We start from the raw sequence: 20,708 nt of genomic DNA on the forward strand, positions 1-20,708 counted from the left end.
TTTGTTTAGAGGAAAGTAAAACGGGGCGGGGGGGATCTATAACCCACCTTTAGTCTTTGCCAGTTTAATCAGTACCTGCCTAATATTGATTGACATTTTGAAGATCATCATATGAAGTCAGCAAACATTCTTTACTCAAATCTAAATTAGGCTTGATCCATAGGAAGTGATCCCAGAGCTTTGATTCATCCACATGCCACTTTCAATGTCCTGGTACTTTCCATATTTCCTCATATATGACTTGGAAATGTCCACTTCTGCTTGCATATTTTCTTTCACTTTCATTTGTGTTTACTTTGATGCTGGAAAAAAAAAGGACTAATCGAGATTAAAAGTAATTGTTTCAACATGCACAGTTACTAGTATGCTTTTCCCATTCTTCCCTCTTCTCCACAGAAAGAATGCCTGAGTTTGGGGAGGAAGTAGCTCAAAGATCAGCTCAGTTCAGATGTCTACATGCTGGTCTTCATGTCAGCTGTGTTTCTAAGCTGGGACTTAATTGAATATAGGACTTTGGACAATGTCTATCATGCTGGAATAAGATTTTTTTTAATCCCCTTTGCCCTGTGCTATTTCAGGACAGTTTAGTTCTCAGGTTGGGAGTGAGCCATCAGAGCCTCTCCAGCAGAGTAACACACCAACCACAGCACCTGTTATTTTCCTTTTCAATCATTCTGTTCTGTTTTGTCACTCCTTGATGCAGCAGATTCCAAACTAGCTAGAAAACCAGAGCAGTTCCCTGAGTAGCATCTCAGAGCACTTTGAGATTTAAATGAATTGGTGAGGCCTACCCTGATTCTGTTGCCTTTTTTTTTTTCCTCCACCTGGAAAAGTCAAAAGCATTGTGATAAAGGATATTTTGTTAGTATTGCAGCTGCATGAGTGTTTACAGATCTATGAACTAGTAATATCCAGTTTATGTAGTGGAAATATGTTGCTTTTCTTCTCTTGTTTGACATTAGGTCTTCAACAGTGACAACCTCCTGTGAGAATGGCCGTGCAACTGTTGTGACAATGAGATGCAACCCCAACAAACCAGGCCAAGGAGAGCTTTCTGTGCCCAGGTATTTCAGTTTTTGTGTCCTACTGGTACCAAAAAACCTTTGCTCCTCAGGTAATCCTTACAAAACTCATTAGTAATTTTATATTACAATAGCAATGAGGAGTGCTCTCTCCCTCATCAGTCACTTGTTTTTCCTAGGTGTCCATCAGCTTCCAGCAGACCAACTGATCTGTGCTTAGGCTGTGTGGCAGGTTGTTCTGAGCTTAAATGCAAGAGAAAATGCAGTGATGTTTTCTTGTCTTCACTTCTCCTTTATTTCAATTCCTTATTTTAATCTTTGGCCTTCTGATTAAACTGTCTAGTTGAGGCTTTGAGAGGTAGTTTTTCTTCCTTGATCTACAGCACTGGCTAGTGAAGATTGTTTTTTTGAAAAGGCTAACCTATTCTAGGAACTTTGAAAGCTGCTATTGCAATGCTTGTGTGAGCTCTGTCTATTTTATGTTTAGAATATATTTATTTATGTGTTTCATTGCTGTATCCTGGCTGCCTTTTACCAGTTGTGTTTAATTTGCCTGACTTTTTTTCCCTTCAGTCTGATTTGAGGGACTTAAAAAAGCTTCTTTCTTCCAAAATCCTGTTTATGTCTTCATAAACATAATTTAAGGCATAAACATGATTAAAAACCTGCAGAGAAAAAACCCAGTAAAATACTCAATTTTATTACGTTTTAGCAACACACGGTGATTTTTCAGAAGCTTCCTTCAACTCTGATAACCCTCCTCTTTGGTTATCAAGGCTCATTTTAGTCTGTCTGGATGTCACTACAAATCTGCTGATAGCTCTCACTCCTCCTCCTTCCCAAAGCTGAGTCCTCTTCCCACAAGTGAGCAGTGTGAGAAGTGTGGGATCCTTTGGTATCCCTCTCTCTCATGACACACAGACTGTGCTTGCCTGAAAGAAGGCCAAGTAGAGTCTACTTCACAGGTGATGGATGAATGATTGGTATTTGAACACCTTTGGAGATGCTTACCCCAGTTTCTGAGGGACCTGTCCTACTACAAATTATGCTGGGCTGTAAGGCACTATCAGCTTCTGCATGAAGATTCTTCAGTTGTTCTTCCAGTGCCACAGGATAAACATGATGGGAACTGTGAAAAAGCACCAGTAGTGAGGGAGGAGCAGCCTACCTTGCTTTTGAAAGTGTGAGCACAGACAGAAATGGCACACAGCTGACATGTGTACCTTATCCCAGTCCATGTTGGCTTCTCCTTTCCTATCCCCCTTTGACTAGCTCAGCAGTCAGCTGTTTTCACACAGTGAGGTATCAGAAATATGTCAAATCATGTAACTCCTTGATCCTCCTAGCATGGTGTTTAGTATCACATGAATCTGCAGTATAAGATGAAAGCAGTTGAGGAGAAAGGTCTGTCAGTGCTCTTGCCATGTAGGTTGGAAAAATGCTCCATAATTCACAAAGGAATGTACCTGTTGTCAGGTATTTAAATCTGGATAAGCCAGAATGTGCTTCTAGGGCTGGGGATTTTTCAGTGTTTCAGATCAGGATATCAGGTTTCCAGATGATATAGAACAACACAACTTTAAATATATTTTTTCTGCATGAATATATTTCATATTTACATGACCAAACTTCTTGCATGGGTTTTGGCCATTGCTGCTGTTAGACCTGATGTGATTGTCAGTAACAAAATCTGTGTGACTGTCCTGCCACTGCCAGTACAACTTCCTTCTGCAGGCTGAATACAAAATAGGCCATTAGTTTTTCTTGGAGTAAGAGAAGCTGTTATCTCTTCATTAACTGGTGAACATCCTTCTAGTAATTAACCATGACAGGACAAGTCCATTCCATATGGACTAAATCACCCAGACATCATTAGAACAATGGCAGGAACCAGATAGCAGCATTCAGGTGGAACAGCCACCCTTTGCAGGAGAATAATGATGGAGGTGTGTGCTGGGCTGGTGAAACACTGGTGTAGTAACACCCTCTCCTCTCCTCTCCTCTCCTCTCCTCTGCCCCTGCCTTGTCTCTGTTGAAAGCTCAACACCTGTTTTCACATGAGAAAGCACTTTACAAACCAGGAAAAATTCTTCCCCCAGATTCTTCCATCTGCTAACTTGATGGATGTTTACCCATTTCTCATACTTCCCATTCCCAATCTTCAGCAGCAGGTGGATGAGGATGCAAACCCCAGATTGTTTCTTTTATGACTGATAACTGAGTTCTGCTCTCCTTGTAGCTCCTGCCCTGCGGGCACCTGTGATGGATGCACTTTCTACTTCCTATGGGAAAGTGCAGAAGCTTGTCCTCTCTGCACAGAGCAAGACTACCATGAGATTGAGGGAGCCTGCAAAAAAGGATTCCAGGTACAGGACCCAGGTCTCGAAGTCAAATGGACTCATTTGGGTATAACTTAGACTCTTAGAGAGATTTGGTGTGCAGATTGATCTGTGAGTGGGTTGGGAGATTTCAGCCCAGGCTCTGAGCTGGTTGGGGTGCAAGCTGAGGGAGGAGCTGTGTTGAGACTCAGGAATGTTTGTGTCAATGGCAGCGTGGTTCCTGCAAGAGAGCTCGTTTGTGCTGACCAGCTGTGTGAGTAAGGATGTGAACTCTCAATGCATTCAGACTTGCAGGACAGTTATTTTTGAAGGATGGAGTGCCCAAAAAACTTCAGTTGTTTCATAGCCATAAACATCAGAGGCAGGCTAGAAAAGGTTTCTAAATGTCAGTTCATAAATTCATCCTACTTGCTTGCAATGTTTTTGCTGCTGCATTCTCTAGTCAAATATTAGCAAGTTCTTCCACAGGTTCAAACTCTCCTGTTGATCAACAGCTCCTGTACTCCACAACTTATTCCCAATAGCTGTCCAGCCCATATTGTGTCATGTGGAGGCCTGTACAGGGGAAGAAATCCTTTTGCCATGCCTGAACCTGCAGGCACAAGCAAGGGGAGGACTGATTAGACAATATAACTGAAAACCTGAAGTCTGAAAGCCTGAAGGATGTGTTTTGGTTTGCTTTCACTGAAAAGTTATCTGACCTTTCTACCTCAGAACAGCTTGTTTTCTGTAAGTCTAAATAGTTCCCTCCTTTCCTACAAGCAGCTCACTTTTTGGTGTTTTCTGTTTGAAAGGAAACCTTATATGTATGGAATGAGCCAAAGCATTGTATTAAAGGAGTTTCCTTGCCAGAAAAAAGGACCAGCACTTGTGAAACAGTGGATTTTTGGCTTAAAGTTGGAGCTGGTGTTGGTGCTTTCACAGCTGTTCTGCTCATAGCCTTGACTTGCTACTTTTGGAAGAAGAACCAGAAGTAAGTACTGCAAATTGTGTTCCATAGAAAAGTTTGCTAAAAGCTGCATGGAATGACTTTTCCTGCATTTATGACACTCTTGATGAGCAGTACCTTGTGGGATCAATCAATTAATGCACCAATTTGATGTTTCTTCTGTCAACAGTGGCTATAAAAAATTGCAGTGAGGAAAGTGTAGAACATCCACAGTAATTTGCAATGGCAAAATTTCCAAACAGGAACTGTCTTTTTGACCCTTGAGAGTTTGAAGCTGACTTTAATTTCTGAAGCAACATGGCTTTCTTAAGCTCTGGAGACCAAAAGGGTATCTTTAGTCTAATTAGTCCCTTTCAGCTTGGTAAAAATTTAGGTTCTTGACCATATTTCTTAGTTCTGTTTTGGTTGTTGCCCCAGACACCACTTCTTCATGCAGAAAGCACTCTTGACCTTCCCTTGGTCTTGTGGGAAAACATGGTTCTTTTATATGGATGGAGGACTAAGTGGACAGCAAGAGCTCAGTGCATTGTTAATACTATTTTGATTACATATTTTTAATGATTGAAAACTATCTAATTTCCACTACCTCAGAAGTAACTATGTGGGAGGACTGCAGACAATATAAATGACAAACCCCTGAGTATGGGACATTTGAGAAAAAAAAATCTATTCCTGTGTGGCTTTATATCTTCAGGCTGGAGTATAAATATTCCAAATTAGTGATGACAACGAACTCAAAAGAGTGTGAACTGCCAGCTGCTGACAGCTGTGCTATAATGGAAGGAGAAGATAATGAAGAAGAAATAGTATATTCAAATAAGCAGTCACTGCTGGGGAAGCTCAAATCCTTGGCAACAAAGGTGAGTAGTAATTACCAATATTAATACAAAAATAATTATTACCTTTTTTTATTACTGGATGTGATGAGTCTTTGATGCTAATTTCACAGCAGTGCAGCCTCCCATGCACACCCCATCCAGTCCACAGTGATCTGCTGAAATCCACAGTCTGCATAAAATTAAGAACTGTTGTAGGGTTTTTGGGTAAATGCTCTTTCCTCCACAGAGAGATTTCAGTAGCATTTACTCCCATGCACACCCCATCCAGTCCACAGCTGAAATCTACAGTTTGCATAAAATTAAGAATTGTTGTAGGGTTTGGGGTAAATGCTCTTTCCTCCACAGAGAGATTTCAGTAGCATTTTTTATTACATGGATGACACTAGAAAAAAAACAATTAATGGCAGAGAGAACCTTTTTGCCTGGAATCCTCCCAGGCACATCCATTGCTGAGGCAAACACAGCTATTAGAGATATAAAAAATTAACCCTGGCAGCACAGCCACCAGCCAGCTGCTTGCAGCTCACCTGGGCTGGCTTCATGGCTGACTGGAGAACCATAATTTTGAGTAGGAAGCAGTTGAACAGGAAGCATCAGCTTCATCTTGTTGCCCAACACAGCAGCCTCCTTCATTTCAGTGGGAAGCAACACAAAAAAGCATTTTTTACTGCTGTAGATGGGATGTGGATTGTTGCATGTCTGAATTGACAGCACCAAAGTCTTTGGTGTCCTTTGAACATTTCTGAGAGGAGCCACTGAGGACCATCATGGTTGATCCCAAAAGCTCTTTGTTCTTTTTTCCAAATGCTTGAAATCTGTGCTGTGGAAAGGGTAGTGTTGTCTTTAAGGGATTCCAGTGGGGGCATCTGTTATGATCAGGATAAAGCCAAATTATATTTTCCCTTTCAAACAGTTTTGTTGAAGTCAGTTTCTTAGTCTCTTAAAAGATCATAACAAAAATTAATTTAAAAACATTGTATTCCAATTTATTGTCCAAATAATACCTCAGAATGTTGAATTTTGAGATTTATTTTTCCTTGTATCTCTTTTATATCTTTTTTTTTCTTTCTGTGATTGAGTGCAATATAATTAAAGCTTGTGTGCTGCCTTTATTTTCATTATTATTCTCTTCTCTTCATTCTTTTAATTTTTTTGTTTGACTGGTGTCCTCTTGCCACACTGCCTGCTCTTCAGATATCCCTCCTAGGAGAAGTTACCATTGCACAGATAATGTGCAGAACTTTCCCTTGACCCCAGCCTGGCTATTTATCCTGCAAAATCAATATTTTTCCTTGTGGAAAGGGGCAGAAATTCAATATTAATTCTTAATTCAATATTGAGAATATTGAAGATGTAAATAAAATCAAATCAAATAAAATTTTCTGATGATGTTGCAAAAAATATAATTAAGCTTTAGTACTTCAGTATTCAGACAACTTGAAGCCTACTTGGAGTTTTTTAATTTTCCTATATCCACTGTAGCAGGCCTCCTGAGTGTTCTCTCCTTTTTCAACAAGCTTGTCAGATATTTCTGAGCTTGTTCTTTTTTTTTACTGCTAGATAACAATAGCTGGCAAATTCAACTTCCAGTACCTCATTAGCTTTCTCAGCTCTGTGTCCTGTACCCCTGCAGATAACTGAAATTTAATATATATTTATTGAAAACAAATGTTATAGGCATTGCTTTTCATTTATGCAAAAGATGAAGAAATTCATGCCCTGCTACATATGCATGTAAAATACAGGACAAAAATATATGGAGGAAAACAGGGGAGAAAAAGGAGAAATGTAAAATGAGAGAGAATGAAAATCTGCAGTATCCTAACTATATGTTCAAGCTTGAGGCTATGGCATTTCTGCCAGCATGTCACAAAGATATCAGTGGGTTTGAGTACCCAAGGGATTGAGGGCTAGAACTGTAACATAGAAAGGGATGGCTTATTTTTAATGAAAAGATATAAGCCAAATAATTACAAACCTGTTTCAGATTGGGGGCTGTTCTGGTTGTGTCTGTTGTCTCCAGCATGACAGTACCAGGCTCTTCAGAACATATATTTTTCATTAGAGTAGCATAGGACAATTTCTCCCCTTCTTTCTCCTGTGTGCACCAGGCTGTCCTGATCTGTGTGAGAGAGCTTTAAAAATCAGATTATGATGGTAGTTCAAGAGAGTTTGCAGATTATTTGGGTGTGTATAACCACATTTCTCACTCACCCTGATGCCTGCTGGCCAAATGGCCAAGGCTGTCACCCAGCAAATGAAAACAGAGAGAAAACTCAACTCTCTAGTCCTGTTTTTTTAAGAAGGAAACTGATGTTTTGTCATGTGGGTCTCCCAGAGGAGTTGTTGAGATTGGAATCCAGGAGCAAGGAAGTGGTGTTCACACTCACATGCTGTGAATTTTATATATTGCAGGGAACACATTAATAAGTGATAATAACGATAGAGATTATTACCTTGCAATTCCCCAGCTCAGACTACCTGTCCTATTCTGTGAATATGAAATGCAGACTTTTCCTGTACCCTCTAAAATAAGTACCATGAACAATAGCTATGGCATAATTTTACTGGTTTTGCAAATTTTTACAGAATTAGTAATATTATTAAATAATAAAAAGTCAAACTGTGCACTTAATTACCATAGTAAAAATAAAGTGAAGTTTTTGGCAAAGGATATTGAAAGAAGTGGTATTGCTGACTGCTGGAGAGATTTTGAGGAAATCCAGTTGATGGGAACCTGTCTTTCCATTGCAGGAAAAGGAAGATAATTTTGAATCTGTTCAGCTGAAATCTTCAAGATCCCAGAATATATGAAGAATTAATGCTGCCTTCAAAGGAACAAACCTAATTTCTATTTTTACAGGACTATATTTTAAACATATTCTGGCACACATTATAGTGGTGATCTTGGTGAGAAATGCTTGGCCTTTTAGGAAGAAAGAAGACAGAAAGCAAACCAGAAAATTGGATTGCCTTACCATGTGATTGAGTACCTTGCCAAAAAAAGAAAGCAGATTCTTGGATTCCATACTGGGAATGAAATTCAACTCAGGAAGAGATATACATACTGCAAATAACATGAATTTTTTGCATTCACCTGGGCAACACTCAGGCATGCCATATGATTTATAGGTACCTTTCGTTTCCTTCTCATTCCTGTGCATATTCCTAAGAAATTATTTTCAGAGAGGCCTGCAACCTCCTGCAGAGGTTGTGTGTTGTTGTTTACTGGCATAACTGTGAGTCTTTCTGGAAATCAAAATTTTGAATGGTACTCAGAATGAGCCTTGGGTGAGTTTTGAACTTTGGAAAATACTTTTGATTTTAATGCTTTGAAGGTCTGGATGGTCTGTGTTGACCTCTAATGCAAGAGGAATTATGTTGCACCTGCAAATTGAACCCAATCTGGTGCCTAAGTCATGGCCATCAGGGTTGGAGTAAAACCTAGTGCTATTGAATTTAAACTTGGTAACAGCTGTTGTGTGAATTGTAGGTCTGGGCCCATGAGTTTGTAGGCAGTAGCAGGTTCAAACTCTATAAAATGATGTAAAGTGGTACCTGCAGTGCAAGCTGCACTTGACCCTCTCTGTGGAAGCTTTTCCTTTCAAGAGAGGTCTTTGGCAGATTCAGTGTTCTCCCTTGGGCTGTGTAAATGTCACTTTTCCCAGGGCTGGGAACCAGCAAAGCCTGAATTCTGGAGGTACAGCAAAAATCTCTACTTTTGGGAATCAGGGATCAGCTCTGTCAGTTGGGAGGTTTGTTAGAAATACCCAGCCTCCTTTAGTCCTGGGCCCACACAAGGAAGGGGGATGGATGGATGGATGGATGGATGGATGGATGGATGGATGGATGGATGGATGGATGGATAGATGATGGATGCATGGATGGGTGGAAGGGTGGAGGAATGGATAGATACATGGATTCATGGATGGATGGTGGATGGATGAGTGGAGGAATGGATGGATGGATGGATGATGGATGAGTGGAGGAATGGACAGATGGACGGATGGATGGATGCGTGGATGGGTGGATGCATGGATGGGTGGATGGGTGGAAGGGTGGAGGGATGGATAGATGCATGGATTCATGGATGGATGATGGATGGATGAGTGGAGGAATGGACGGATGGATGGATGGATGAATGTCCAGCAGAGCTGAGCATGGGTTATGTACTTGCACAGCATCTAAATGCATCCTGTGTCAGTGCAAGTAGTAGCTATGGAAGAAAGGCACAAAGTGGTGCCATGGAAACTGGAGGCTGGGTGGACTTTTCCGTTCAGTCAGACACATTATAGGCATATGATCTTCATAATATCCACAGTAGTAATTTCCTGAAATTCCCTCCGAGGTTGAACTCAAAGGAATCTGAAACTTAGGCAAAAAATATTTGAGTAAAATTATGTAAGACTTGTACAGAGCCAGAGAAATTGAGTTGCAATTCTTGCACTGACCTCTGGTCAGACTCGTATTTCCATTACAGCAAATTTATGTGAATTGTGGAATGCATCAAAACAAGAAAAGAGACATGGGCAGAAATAGTCTTTTTACTATAAGGAATATAGATTTTTGATTTTATATGACTGAGCTAGGTCTATCAATAAAAGAGGGCCCACTTTTAAGTAAAATTTAAATTAAACTGAATTTTCTGCACTCTAAATATTTTATTATACTCTAGATGTGAACAAAAATTTTATGAAGTTTAGATTTTTTTTCATTAGGGAAAATTCAGCTCCGTTATTTTGTAGTTCCAGTCAAAGAACACACTTTACTCTTTTGATGGGAGATCCTTCAGGCATCTTAACTGAAGTGGTGTACATTTTCTGTTGGTCTTGAAAAGGCACTTCACTTTCCCAAAAAAGATTTTTATGGGGTAATGTTGAATGTATATTAAATACACATTCCTTTTTGTATATTTTGTACCATTGCACACTTATTATTGTACATTGTATTTGTTGTCATGATGTCATTTATATATGGTTGTCAAAGATGATATGCTCACAGAGTAAATGGTTATGGCTTTGGGATTTCACTTCTTGAATCTTTTATGATGAGGGGTTTTATGTTGTTGATTTTTATTCAACTAGTGTGTTGTAGCATCAAAGATATCTATCCGATGGACATTCATAAAATAAAGTAAAAATATATTTGAAATTTTGGACTTGAGATGTTTGGTGGCACTGCAACCTTTCCTGAACACTGCTGGTCATCAGTAATGAGTAGAGCTTTTCACTGCCATCAAGTTGCATTTGTCTACATCTCCTTTAATTTTTCCCCTTCCCTCTCCATATGTTGTCTCAGCCATAATTACAGTTCATGCTCCAGAACACCATTTCTTTTTTTATTACTGGACCCATATCCCTGTAATGCAGAAATGCCTTAATTTTTATGAACTATATTTTATTTGACTTAATACCGCACAGGTTTCATTGGGTTCCCCTCTCTTTCCATTATATGTTCCAAATAAAATGGAATGGCATTTTTTGACAGCTGTCACAGACTTTGCTGTATGACTCTTCTCGGCTCTACTTCCAAATGGTTTGTTATGGTGTTGAACATTCTCCCAGGCAGTCTAATGGTGTATCCGGTGCAGTGCTAACATAGTGGAAGCCAACAAATACTGTAGACTTTATTTACCTTAAAATAAGAAAACTGCATTTTCCAAGAATTAAGCAAGTGTAAACTGAAATATTTGAGCTGACTTCTGCTATTAATTTCTTTCTGTTAAAGATGTAGTAGAGAGGGGAAGTTTCCATTTTCCCATAAGAAACAAATTTTGGAAGCCTTTAACTGTTCACTAAAAAGTCAGCTATGTGTGACCTCTTCTAGTGCTCTGCCAAAATATACTTACAGCAACCTCCCCCTTTTCTTCCACATGGAATCACATTAGAAAACTGTTATTTGATGCCATAAAATAATGTGAATCAGTCTGTTATGTGTTCACTTGATTAAATGGAATACATTTTATTGCTGCATTTGCATGCTTTTCTTTGAAATCTGGAGTCAAGCATCTGAATCTCTTTGAGGATTAAGCACATTTTAGTGGTGTCTGTATAAATTATTGGCAAATTAGCAGAACATCATTGTCTCAGCTTTGACAGTGGTTGCTAGGGGGGAAATGCACAAAGAATCTGTTCTGGCTTGGCTCTGATTGCGTTAGTTGGTGTTTGTAATACAGAACACAATTGATTAAGGTTTGGGGAAAACTATGTCTTAGAGCCACAGAGGGAAATTAATGAGTAGCTTCAATGATCTATAATCTTTGTTCAAAGAAAGGATTTTACTATTTGCTTTTGAAAAATAGGTTCTGGGATTCTTTGATAGTAGAGGGGAAAGTTTGCAGGTTTTGTCCTTCCAGAGTGAGTAGTACCTGTAAAAACAAGGTACTTAATTATAATCAGAGAGCAGCAGGTGTCACCGTTTAGGAGCCTGTGGTTGTTGACTCTTTGCCAGCAGTGACCAACACAGATGCTTCAATGTAAGTGTAGAAGCAGCTACAATTCATCCTGTCACACCAGTGGGGATTTCCTCCTCAGCAAGGAATGCTGCTGGTTGGTCCATATCATGAAGCATGGAGGACTTAAATAGCTATTCTAGATAATATTTGACAACTTCTCTGGGAAGCACATTTCAGTCCCTCACCACCCTCAGCGTGTTTTCTCCTAGCATGTAATCTAAATACCCCTTGTTTTGGTTTAAAACCATTCACTCTTGTTCTGTTGCTGTCTGCCCATATAAAAAGTAACTATTTTATAAGCCCCTCTTAGGTACTGGAAGGCTGCAATGAGGGGTCCCCAGAGCCTTCTCTTCTCAGTGATAACCTCAAGAGAAACTCTTGTGAAGTTCTCCTTATCTTTGGTGGTGTTCTCTGTCAGTCTTTCCTCTTGTGTTCTCCATTCACTGAATTCCTTGTTTTTATTTCTTGTTGAAGTGTTGGGAACTGTGCTGCTTTGGTAAGATGTGAGGGGAGAAGAGTAGAAATAAAAGGAAATCAGCTCATCTAGTGTGCAGTGTGCGTCACAGTGTGCAGTGACATCCCCAATCACCTGGCTGGATGTGCCCACACTGAATTCTTGCAGCAGGAGCAAGGGAGACACAAGAATAGAGGTGATCACAAGCTGCCATTGTGTTTTGTTTGTTCTCTGGATCTGTAGAGTAGAAGCTCATCAGGAAGAATTCTCTAAGGTCCATGTACTGTGAGGCTGCTGCTGTAACAGCACCTAGAAGCCACAGCAGGGTTTTGTGATGTGTATTTGCTACCCCATCCTTTTCCTCTTGCAGAACCAGCCCAGCCTGGTCCTGGCCTTTTCTTCTTGCAGTAAGAAAGCTCAGTTTTGCCTGTGCTTGTGTTGCTGGGAAGCTTTGAGGTGGCTCTGGATGAACAGCTTCTGCCCTTTGTCTTGCAGACTGCAGGCATTAATGATAGGCAATGACACCATGGAGATCAGACTGTATGTGGTGATGAGTTAAGGGTTTGCTTGCTTTCCCTTACTCTAATTGTACTAATTGGGTGAAAGATTGCAGTGGAAGTCTTAAACGGTGCTGAAATTTCTGGGTGTGGTCAGGGTATTTTGGACATATTTTTTCTGATTTCTGGAATTTGTTCCATTCTGGGGAAACATAATATATTTTAAATAGCTTTTGAATTTTCAATTTGAAAAGAAAATTCATTTCTAAATTGGTTTGGCTATGAGTGAAACCATCTGTGTTCAATTAATTAAGGAAAAACAATTGCTTGAAGAAGAAATAAAATATTTTTGTTTTCCACAGTAGACTTTGGCTTTGCTTTCAAAATTCACTGAAGATTTAAAAACCAAACAACTGTTCTAGAAAAACCAAACCACCAAAAACCACACCTAAACCCATGAACAAAGACAAAGAAATCCCTCAAACCTTGTTTATTTTGGATTGGCCTGCAATAAACTTTTTGAGTCTTATTTTTCTATTCTGCTAATAAATAAAAAGTGATCAGTTTTTCACAAACCTTTCTGCGATTGTGATTTTTATCAGAGGGCTGAGGTACTTGGAACCTATGACTTCTGAGTAAAAAACTGAAGTTTTCTTCAGCCTCCAGTTTGGCCTTGTAGATTCTGGGTTAAGCCTTGCTCTCATTCACAGCATTTCCTCTGATTTCTGCATTTTTCTCCTTAGTGTGCAGGGCTCAGAGCAGTGTGATTACTCTCAAGGCTCACAGTCAGGGTGTTTGGGAGGAACTGTGATAGGACCCCTTCTGCTTTGAGGTGAATTGCTCAAATCTTTAAATATGATGGGAAAATAAAGATACTGGGAAAGGTTTGTACTCTAAATTCAAGTTTTACATAAATGGGTACAAAAACTATAAACTGTTATAAATAGAGAAACTAAAGTAGTGATGTGAGACAACAGCAAAGAATAAAAAATTAAAATTCCCTTTTTAAAAGGTTTTCATTCCTGTATGGTGTGGAAAGCCTCTGCTTTGTCATTTTCCTTTTCTGTCCTGCTGTGTTTTGAAACTGGATTACTTCATCAGGCAATAACAAACAATCTACATCTGTGGACATTCAATGGAAAGTAGTAAAAGGCTTTTAAGACAAAGCCAAATAAAGTACAAGATTGTCAGGAACATTCAGTAGGGATGGAAGTCCAGAGCTCTGCAGGTTTTGGTTGTTGGGGTTTTTTGTATGAAACCCCCACATGTAAGTGGCTTTCAAGCCAACTAAGTATTCATAGCAGGTATTCAGACACAGACACTGGGTCATTTTCTTAATAGTGCTATCAAAATGAATGAAAACTCCAGCACAGTGAGATCCTCACCTGCTCTAAATTAACTTCAGTGATGTCAATTTTGATTCAGGGGCTGGAATTCATCTGACACAATGCCTTAATTTTCAGTGCAAACTCTGCGATCTGAGCAAGCTGTGCTTGCCTTTATTTGGAGAGTTTCATCCCTGCCTGAAGTGTCTGCCAGAGAGAAGCCAGGGGAATTATGCCTACTTCCTTCCACTGAGTACAAAGGGAGAGAGGCTGACAATCTCAGCTGTAGCTATTTACTAAGTCCTTGTAAACAGTGTTAGATGAGATGCATTTAACCCTGATTGTGGCTTTCCATAAAAATTGAGAAGAAACTCTCATTGGCCTAGGCATTTTTAAGAGCTCTATAAAGATGAAATGTCAGAATTGTGGTCAGATGTTCTGACTTTTTGTCACATGTGACCAGCCTCTTAGTCTACAAAACAGCACACCAAAGTCAAATGAAGGTAGCTGCCCAACCTGAGGTGCTTTAAAAGGGTCTGGATTGGAAAGGAAGACTCCCAGCCTGTCAAAACTTGACACTGGGCTCTGCATCAAGGTGAGAAACAAGCCTGAAACATCAGGCATGCCAGAGGTTCTGGAGAGGAAGAAGCTGAATGCAGAGCTTTGCAGGTAGGGTGGGCTGATCTGTGCTCATTCTGGGGAAAGTCACAGGGATTCCTGTTCTGGACAGCTCCGTGATGCAGAGGCTGAAATGGCTGCCTCTGTCATGGAAATGTTGACATCAAGTGGTCTTTGCTGGTGGACATGTGGATGTTTAGAAAATACAAGCATCCATCTATAAGTAGGATAGTTATATTTAAGAACCTGCATGTTTAATTTTTGCTTTCCAAATAACATCTACTTCCTTTGCCAGTTCAGCCCTAAAGGACTTGCAGCTTTCCAGAAATGTGTGGAAACATCTGTAAGTGCAGGGGAACTGGGCTCCAGAGAACATGTACATCCCACACTATGTGTCCATGGTGTCTGACTTTCAAGCCTTGCTGGTGTTGCCTTTGAAGTCAATGAGAATTTTGCTATTGACCTCAGCTGGAATGAGATCAATGGGAACAAGTCCTTAGGTAAATATGCTCAGACACATTAATCAAAGGTGTGTTTGTTTCCTTAATGTCTTTTTAGACCTGGCAGAAGAGAGGATTTCAGATTGTTTCAATAGAGTGAGGGCAGCTTTAAGAGTGCAGTTTCAAAAGGCAGACTTTTAAGGTATTTTGCAATTGTCTAAGTAGGTGGTATGTATGTCTTGAAGCATTTGGTTTGAACGCAAAGGTCACCCCAGAGACGTGTGTAAAAGTCTCCTGCATTTCTCTTTTCTGACTTTCTGGTCTCTGTGGTGCTCCAATTACCTTTCACAGCACTATTAATGCAGACAAGCTGAACCAGCTTTGTTTTGGCTGGAGATATTAAACAGTCTTAGCTAATTTTCTGACAGATTTTCTTCCAGCCTAATTTAAATTCTCTTTGTTTTTATATGCTACCAATCTATTCTGTGCATGACAGCATTTGGTCGTGCCAAATGAGTGAACCAGGAGTCAAAAAAATTTTGCTAGTATCTCATTAAGATGAAATTAGACATTTTCACTTTTGAACATTGCCCTCTGTTTTAATAACAGAAAATGAAATTGAGGAGCTTTAGTAATGTGGGAGTTTTTTAAGAAGAGGGAATTTCTATGAGACTTTGAAATTAATCATAAGCATATATATTGTGGCATGGATTTTATAACATAGACACCCACCAACACACAAATACTTGTGTACACATACTCCAGAATTTTTATCCTTTTTACCTAACTTCCTCTCTAGAAAAATGTAATGGCCTTGAGAGAGTAAGAAACAAAAATTAAACCATGCTGAAAAACTTTTATCTTTTTATTATTGGTGCCTTTACATTAATACTGCTGTTTTGTGCTGAGAAAACCAATCTGTTACACGTAAGGTAACTGTAATATACAACATAGAAATGCAGTCTAAGTTAATTACAACAAGGAGCTACAAAAAAAATTCGTAGGAAAGAAGTCACCTAACATTGCAACTGTGCTTGCAACAATCACTCCCTTACTGCAGGACTATGCACATTGTGAACCATGGTTATTTACATGTCCCTTACAACCGTTAACAACAGAAGGGCTAAAATCAGTCTAAAAAGTTCCAGAACGTCACTATATACTGTACAATCCTCAAAAATAATTTATTACACTGTTTCTAAAAAAAGGTACTAATTTTGCTTGGATGTCTTTTGTTTTCTGGTGTTTTCTGGAGTGCACAACATGTGCAAAATTTTGCCTAACAGTCTAAAAACTCAAGAACTGAACCACGAGCCACAATCACAGAGACGAAGTGGTGGAGTCCAGAACTTCCCTCCCGTTGCACACGGTTGGCACGTACATGCTGGCAGATGCTGGAAGAGAAAGAGAGGGGAAAATCAGCTGACTTCAGCACAGCAAAAAGGGGCAACACACAGGATTAGAATTTGTGCTGGTCTGGACCATCTTGCCCCATTTAACCAAGGTGCCTAATGAAAAGTCACTGCCTGTGTCAGCAGCAGAGCTGATGGAGGTGCTGCTTGCACTCTGCTTGGCACCTCAGACCTCAGGCTGAAGCATCCTCTGAAGAAAGCTGATTTCACTTTGCTGTGCACTGTGAGCACAGAGGGTGATTACACTTCTCCAAGAAGTGTCAGGATAAAATGCATGGGGTTTTTTTCCTGCCCGACGATTCTGTGCCACTGGGTCTCACTTTGTAGCACTTTGCAAGGTAGTGTGAATTAATACAGCTATAATGGTATCGAAATACCTCAGTAGAAAAAAGTGAACATTTGGATTTTTTGTGTTTTATTGGCAAGAAATGCTAAGGTCTGATCCTTTGAGCTTTCACATAATTGGAGCGGACATTCATGAAGGAAATATATGTAGTTTTAAATCCTGGAGATAATCTACCATATTAGAATTCTGTGTCAATCACCTTTTAATTAATAGAAATAAGAATTCTAGGAACATACGGGGTGAAGAAATTTTTTAATAACTGAATTTTAAAGCAAGATTATTTCTCACCTAATCCCAGAATGATTTCTAACTATAATACACTTCTAGGAGCTCTGGATCAGGATTCACTATGCATCCAGAGGTGAGGACCAGATTCTGATAAACTTGTTTACATTTTATACATCAGTTTTTCATTGCTTTAATGGTATTAAATGACAATTAAATCTGAGTATAACAATCTGTTTCCAAATGTATTTGTATTTTGAGCAGAGAATAGATTACCTTATTCTGCTTAAGTCTTATGGATTTTAATTTAAAAGCAAATTGTTTTGCCCATCTTTGTTAAAATTATCCATTGGGCATCAGAAATGTGTTTTCAGATACTCTGTGACATCTCTGCTCAGGGCACCATAAAGCTGCTTTTTGAAAGATACATTAGGTTAATGGTAACAGTGACCCAGAGAAATGTGATGCCTTCATCAACGAAAACACATGGCAAGCAGTGACTTAGTAAACTCAATCATCCAGTGTAAAAAGCAATTTATGCAGCTGACAAGGGCATGCTCAATCTTCCACATCTGCTGCTGGCTGCACTCTCAGTTGCACACTGGTTCTGTAAAGATGCTCAGTATAATTTTTAGAAAAAAATATTATTTCTTCAAATCAGCTGGTATTTTCCATTCTTTCATGGACTGAATAAATATTTCATGGAAAACAGAATTCTTTAACAAAAGAAATTTAGAGGCATCTACTAATAACTAATTTAGAGGACTAACCTACTAGTCAGAGTGCAGGACATCTTCCTGAAACAGGAGACCCAAGAACAAGCCCCTCTTCTGGATTAGGTCAATGGAATTTGATCTCTCACAACATGGATGTGTGTTATGAGTCACAGGTGTGGAAGAACTGTTGTATGTGAAAGACCACAGGGCATCATGTCTGTGATTTCTAAAACTTAATTAGTATTTTGTATTCTGATTTCATATTCTGTTTTTAACTGGGTATAACATGGCAGCACAATGACCCAAACTGTTTTTTAATTGCTATTTTTATTTTCTACTTTTTTTGTTAGAAAATAGAAAAATCAGTTTTGCTCAGGAAACCTGATTCAAATCGCTGTTCTACTGCAGTTTGGCTACAGGCAAAAGCATTTTGTTTTCATGAACATCAGTCACTTAACCAGAATTTTTTTAGCTTCAGGCTTTTTTTTTTTTTTTTGAAGTCCAAGACACTGACAAGCATGAATAGCTGAAATACTATGGTAACTGGGTCAGGAGGATATCAAAATTGGACAGAAATATATGGTGGTAGGCGAGAAATGAGTGGCCTTGCCTTTTAAGTTTCCAGGCTTCCTGCACAGCATGTAGCTCTCTTGCAGTGCTGGGATGCAGTTATTAACTCTGCTGGGTGGAGTAAAGTGTTCACACTGAGCATCCAGCTCTCCTGAGACAGAGCAAAAGACCTTGCTTTCCATTACAGACCTCAGCAGTGTTAATCACTGGCCCTGCAGGGTTCTGAGCTACACTCCGTGTCTGATAGCAGCCACCAAGGGCTTTCCTGGAATACTGCTGGATATGCAAGAGACACTTCACCTTCGTTCTGTGCTGAGACCAAGGACAAAAGTGGGACATAGCAGAAGTTGTGATTTGGCTCAAGTTCATGCTTTTGATCTCCCTCTTCCTGGCTGTCCCTCATTTTGCTTAGCTAATCCAAGGAAAAGAACCAGAGGTACAATGCAAGAGCCCAGCACTGCCATGGTGACCTTGAAGCTTTGCCAACACAGCCAAGGATAGGCAGATCTGAATGTGCTGTCTGTATGCCACTTAGAGTCATAGAACCAGAGAATATCCTGTCTTGGAAGGGTCCCACAAGGGTCATTGAGTCCAATTCCCCTCTGTGCACTGGACAACCCCAGGAACCACACCATGTGCCTGAGAGCATTGTCTCCTCTACTTATGCTCACAGCTGGACAACTGTGAGTTAATCTCTGTTAGGTCAGGGCTAGTTTGGAGCCAGGCCAGGGGAAATAAATTCAGATTAGGTCAGGGCTAGGGGAAATAAATTTGGAGGGAAATAAATAATTGGAGCCAGGCCAGGGGAAATAAATTCAGAGGGAAGATAAAAATTGCCAGTCTGGCTATAAACAGGAGGTTCAATTCTCCTTGTGACCCCTGTGCAGGCCACCTGGAGGAGCTCAGCTCTGTGGGCAGCTCCCCAGTATTTAAGTCCCCCCATGTGGACTTAAATAAATGACATGAGGGTGTAAAAGCTTGGTCTGAATAATGAAGATGCTTATGAATTCAGGAAAGTGAGTTTTCTGTGAAGTTTTATGGGTGCCGAAGCCCACAAAAGAGGAAAACGGGAACATCCCAATGGGGATGACACTGCTGGGGGAGCACGCTGCCAAATGGGAATTTTCAGAATCAAAACAATGTGTACAAATATATGCATTTCAAAATATGTCATACACCTAAGCACAATCTTACACTGCCTCTATTTGACTTAAATCTATATTCTTTTTTTTAGATCAGATTTCAGCTATCAAAATGATCAAACCTTGACACTAACACTTAGACTACCCAAAAGCACCATGAGAGTCACCTTTTCTCAGAGTGACCAGTTTTCATGGTTCAGGAGGCTGTGTTAAAAACTGTCTGTGTGTCACTTGCTGCTCAAGAGCCACTATGCTTTTGGCATTCATGATCAATGGAGTGAAGAGGTGGTGGCAGCCCTGAGATGCAATGGAGGTGGGAATCTGTGGAGGTGGGAAAAGCATTGACCTCTAGAGCTCTGATAATGTTTAAGAGATGGCTTTTCAAAGTTACTAGAATGCCCTAGAGATAATTTTGATGAGTTTGATATTAAAAAGTTTTGGAATGATGAAAAATGAGATCAAGACCAAAATAAAAACAAGCTGACAGCCCCAGGAGTGATGAGAGGAATATTTTAGACAAAGATTAAAACCAATTTGGATAGCAACCTTTTTGGAATTTTATAAAGGAATAAACAGTTAAGAATAATAATGAAAATTTATTTTAAATAATTTACAAATTAGTGGAAGAGAGTAAGGGAAGATTTTTCATTTTGAAATATTGTCACTGTGATAGACAGTGTTATTTTCCCAAATAATTGTCCTACATAGAAACTATAGGGCTGTTTCCTTTTTGTGAGATGGACCTTTTAGCCCTGCTTCCATGGTCTAAAAAGCCCAACAAGGTGAGCAGCCCTGATTCAATTAGATGAAAGCAGTAAAAGTAAATAACTGCAGCAACCTTTCTAAACAATGAAGTTTGAGAGATTGTAAGTCTGGATTTTTATGCTGTTCTTAATGTCCTCAAGCTGTTTGCAAGCCTGATAATGCAGGTTTTAATGTGAAGATGTGCACTGAGGATCTCTCAATTGCATGCATGCTTACACACACATATGTTATTCAGCCATTAAAATGAAAGTATCAAACTCCAAAATGCAATCCAGAATCCAGTAGAAAGTATTTATGAATCAAAATTATTTCTGACTAAGCTTATTCCATAGCATGAGAGTGTTAAAAAACTTGGAAAGATCACTTACACAAAATTGATAAAGAATGAAAAGAATCTTAATGGGACTTACCATTTCACCAAGGGACCACACTCCTAAGAGTTTTTGGGAAATGGTTGGTCTTTTGGGAGTGTTCAGCACTTCAGGCACATAGTGCCATCTCATTAAATTTTCCAAAATAGCAATGAGTGTTTGCTCTCTGGTGTCAGGAGCGGATGCAGTCCTGGCTGATGACACTGGGGACCTATAGAGCCAGA

The 20,708-nt window shown here is 39.6% G+C and overlaps 2 protein-coding genes across 7 annotated transcripts in view; one reads left to right on the forward strand and one right to left on the reverse strand.

Annotated features, from left to right (window-relative positions):
* ELAPOR2 (endosome-lysosome associated apoptosis and autophagy regulator family member 2) overlaps positions 1–8,999 on the forward strand; it is a 95,049-nt gene extending 86,050 nt beyond the window's left edge. The window contains exons 18-22 of the mRNA XM_039723793.1: positions 963–1,064; positions 3,262–3,388; positions 4,156–4,334; positions 5,005–5,170; positions 7,904–8,999. Of these exons, the coding sequence (XP_039579727.1) occupies positions 963–1,064; positions 3,262–3,388; positions 4,156–4,334; positions 5,005–5,170; positions 7,904–7,963 (634 nt within the window). The 3' untranslated portion in view covers positions 7,964–8,999. The remainder of the gene's footprint in view (positions 1–962; positions 1,065–3,261; positions 3,389–4,155; positions 4,335–5,004; positions 5,171–7,903) is intronic.
* Positions 9,000–15,781: 6,782 nt separating this feature from the next.
* Positions 15,782–20,708, reverse strand: part of GRM3 (glutamate metabotropic receptor 3) — a 103,393-nt gene continuing 98,466 nt past the window's right edge. For all 6 annotated transcript variants that reach the window (XM_039723772.1, XM_039723774.1, XM_039723776.1 and 3 more), the window contains one exon: positions 15,782–16,331. In XM_039723772.1, coding sequence (XP_039579706.1) covers positions 16,258–16,331 — 74 coding nt within the window. In that variant the 3' untranslated portion in view covers positions 15,782–16,257. The remainder of the gene's footprint in view (positions 16,332–20,708) is intronic.

The sequence above is a fragment of the Passer montanus genome, unplaced genomic scaffold, assembly GCF_014805655.1.
Source record: "Passer montanus isolate IOZ18808 unplaced genomic scaffold, ASM1480565v1 scaffold50, whole genome shotgun sequence".
Classification (NCBI taxonomy): Eukaryota; Metazoa; Chordata; class Aves; order Passeriformes; family Passeridae; genus Passer; species Passer montanus.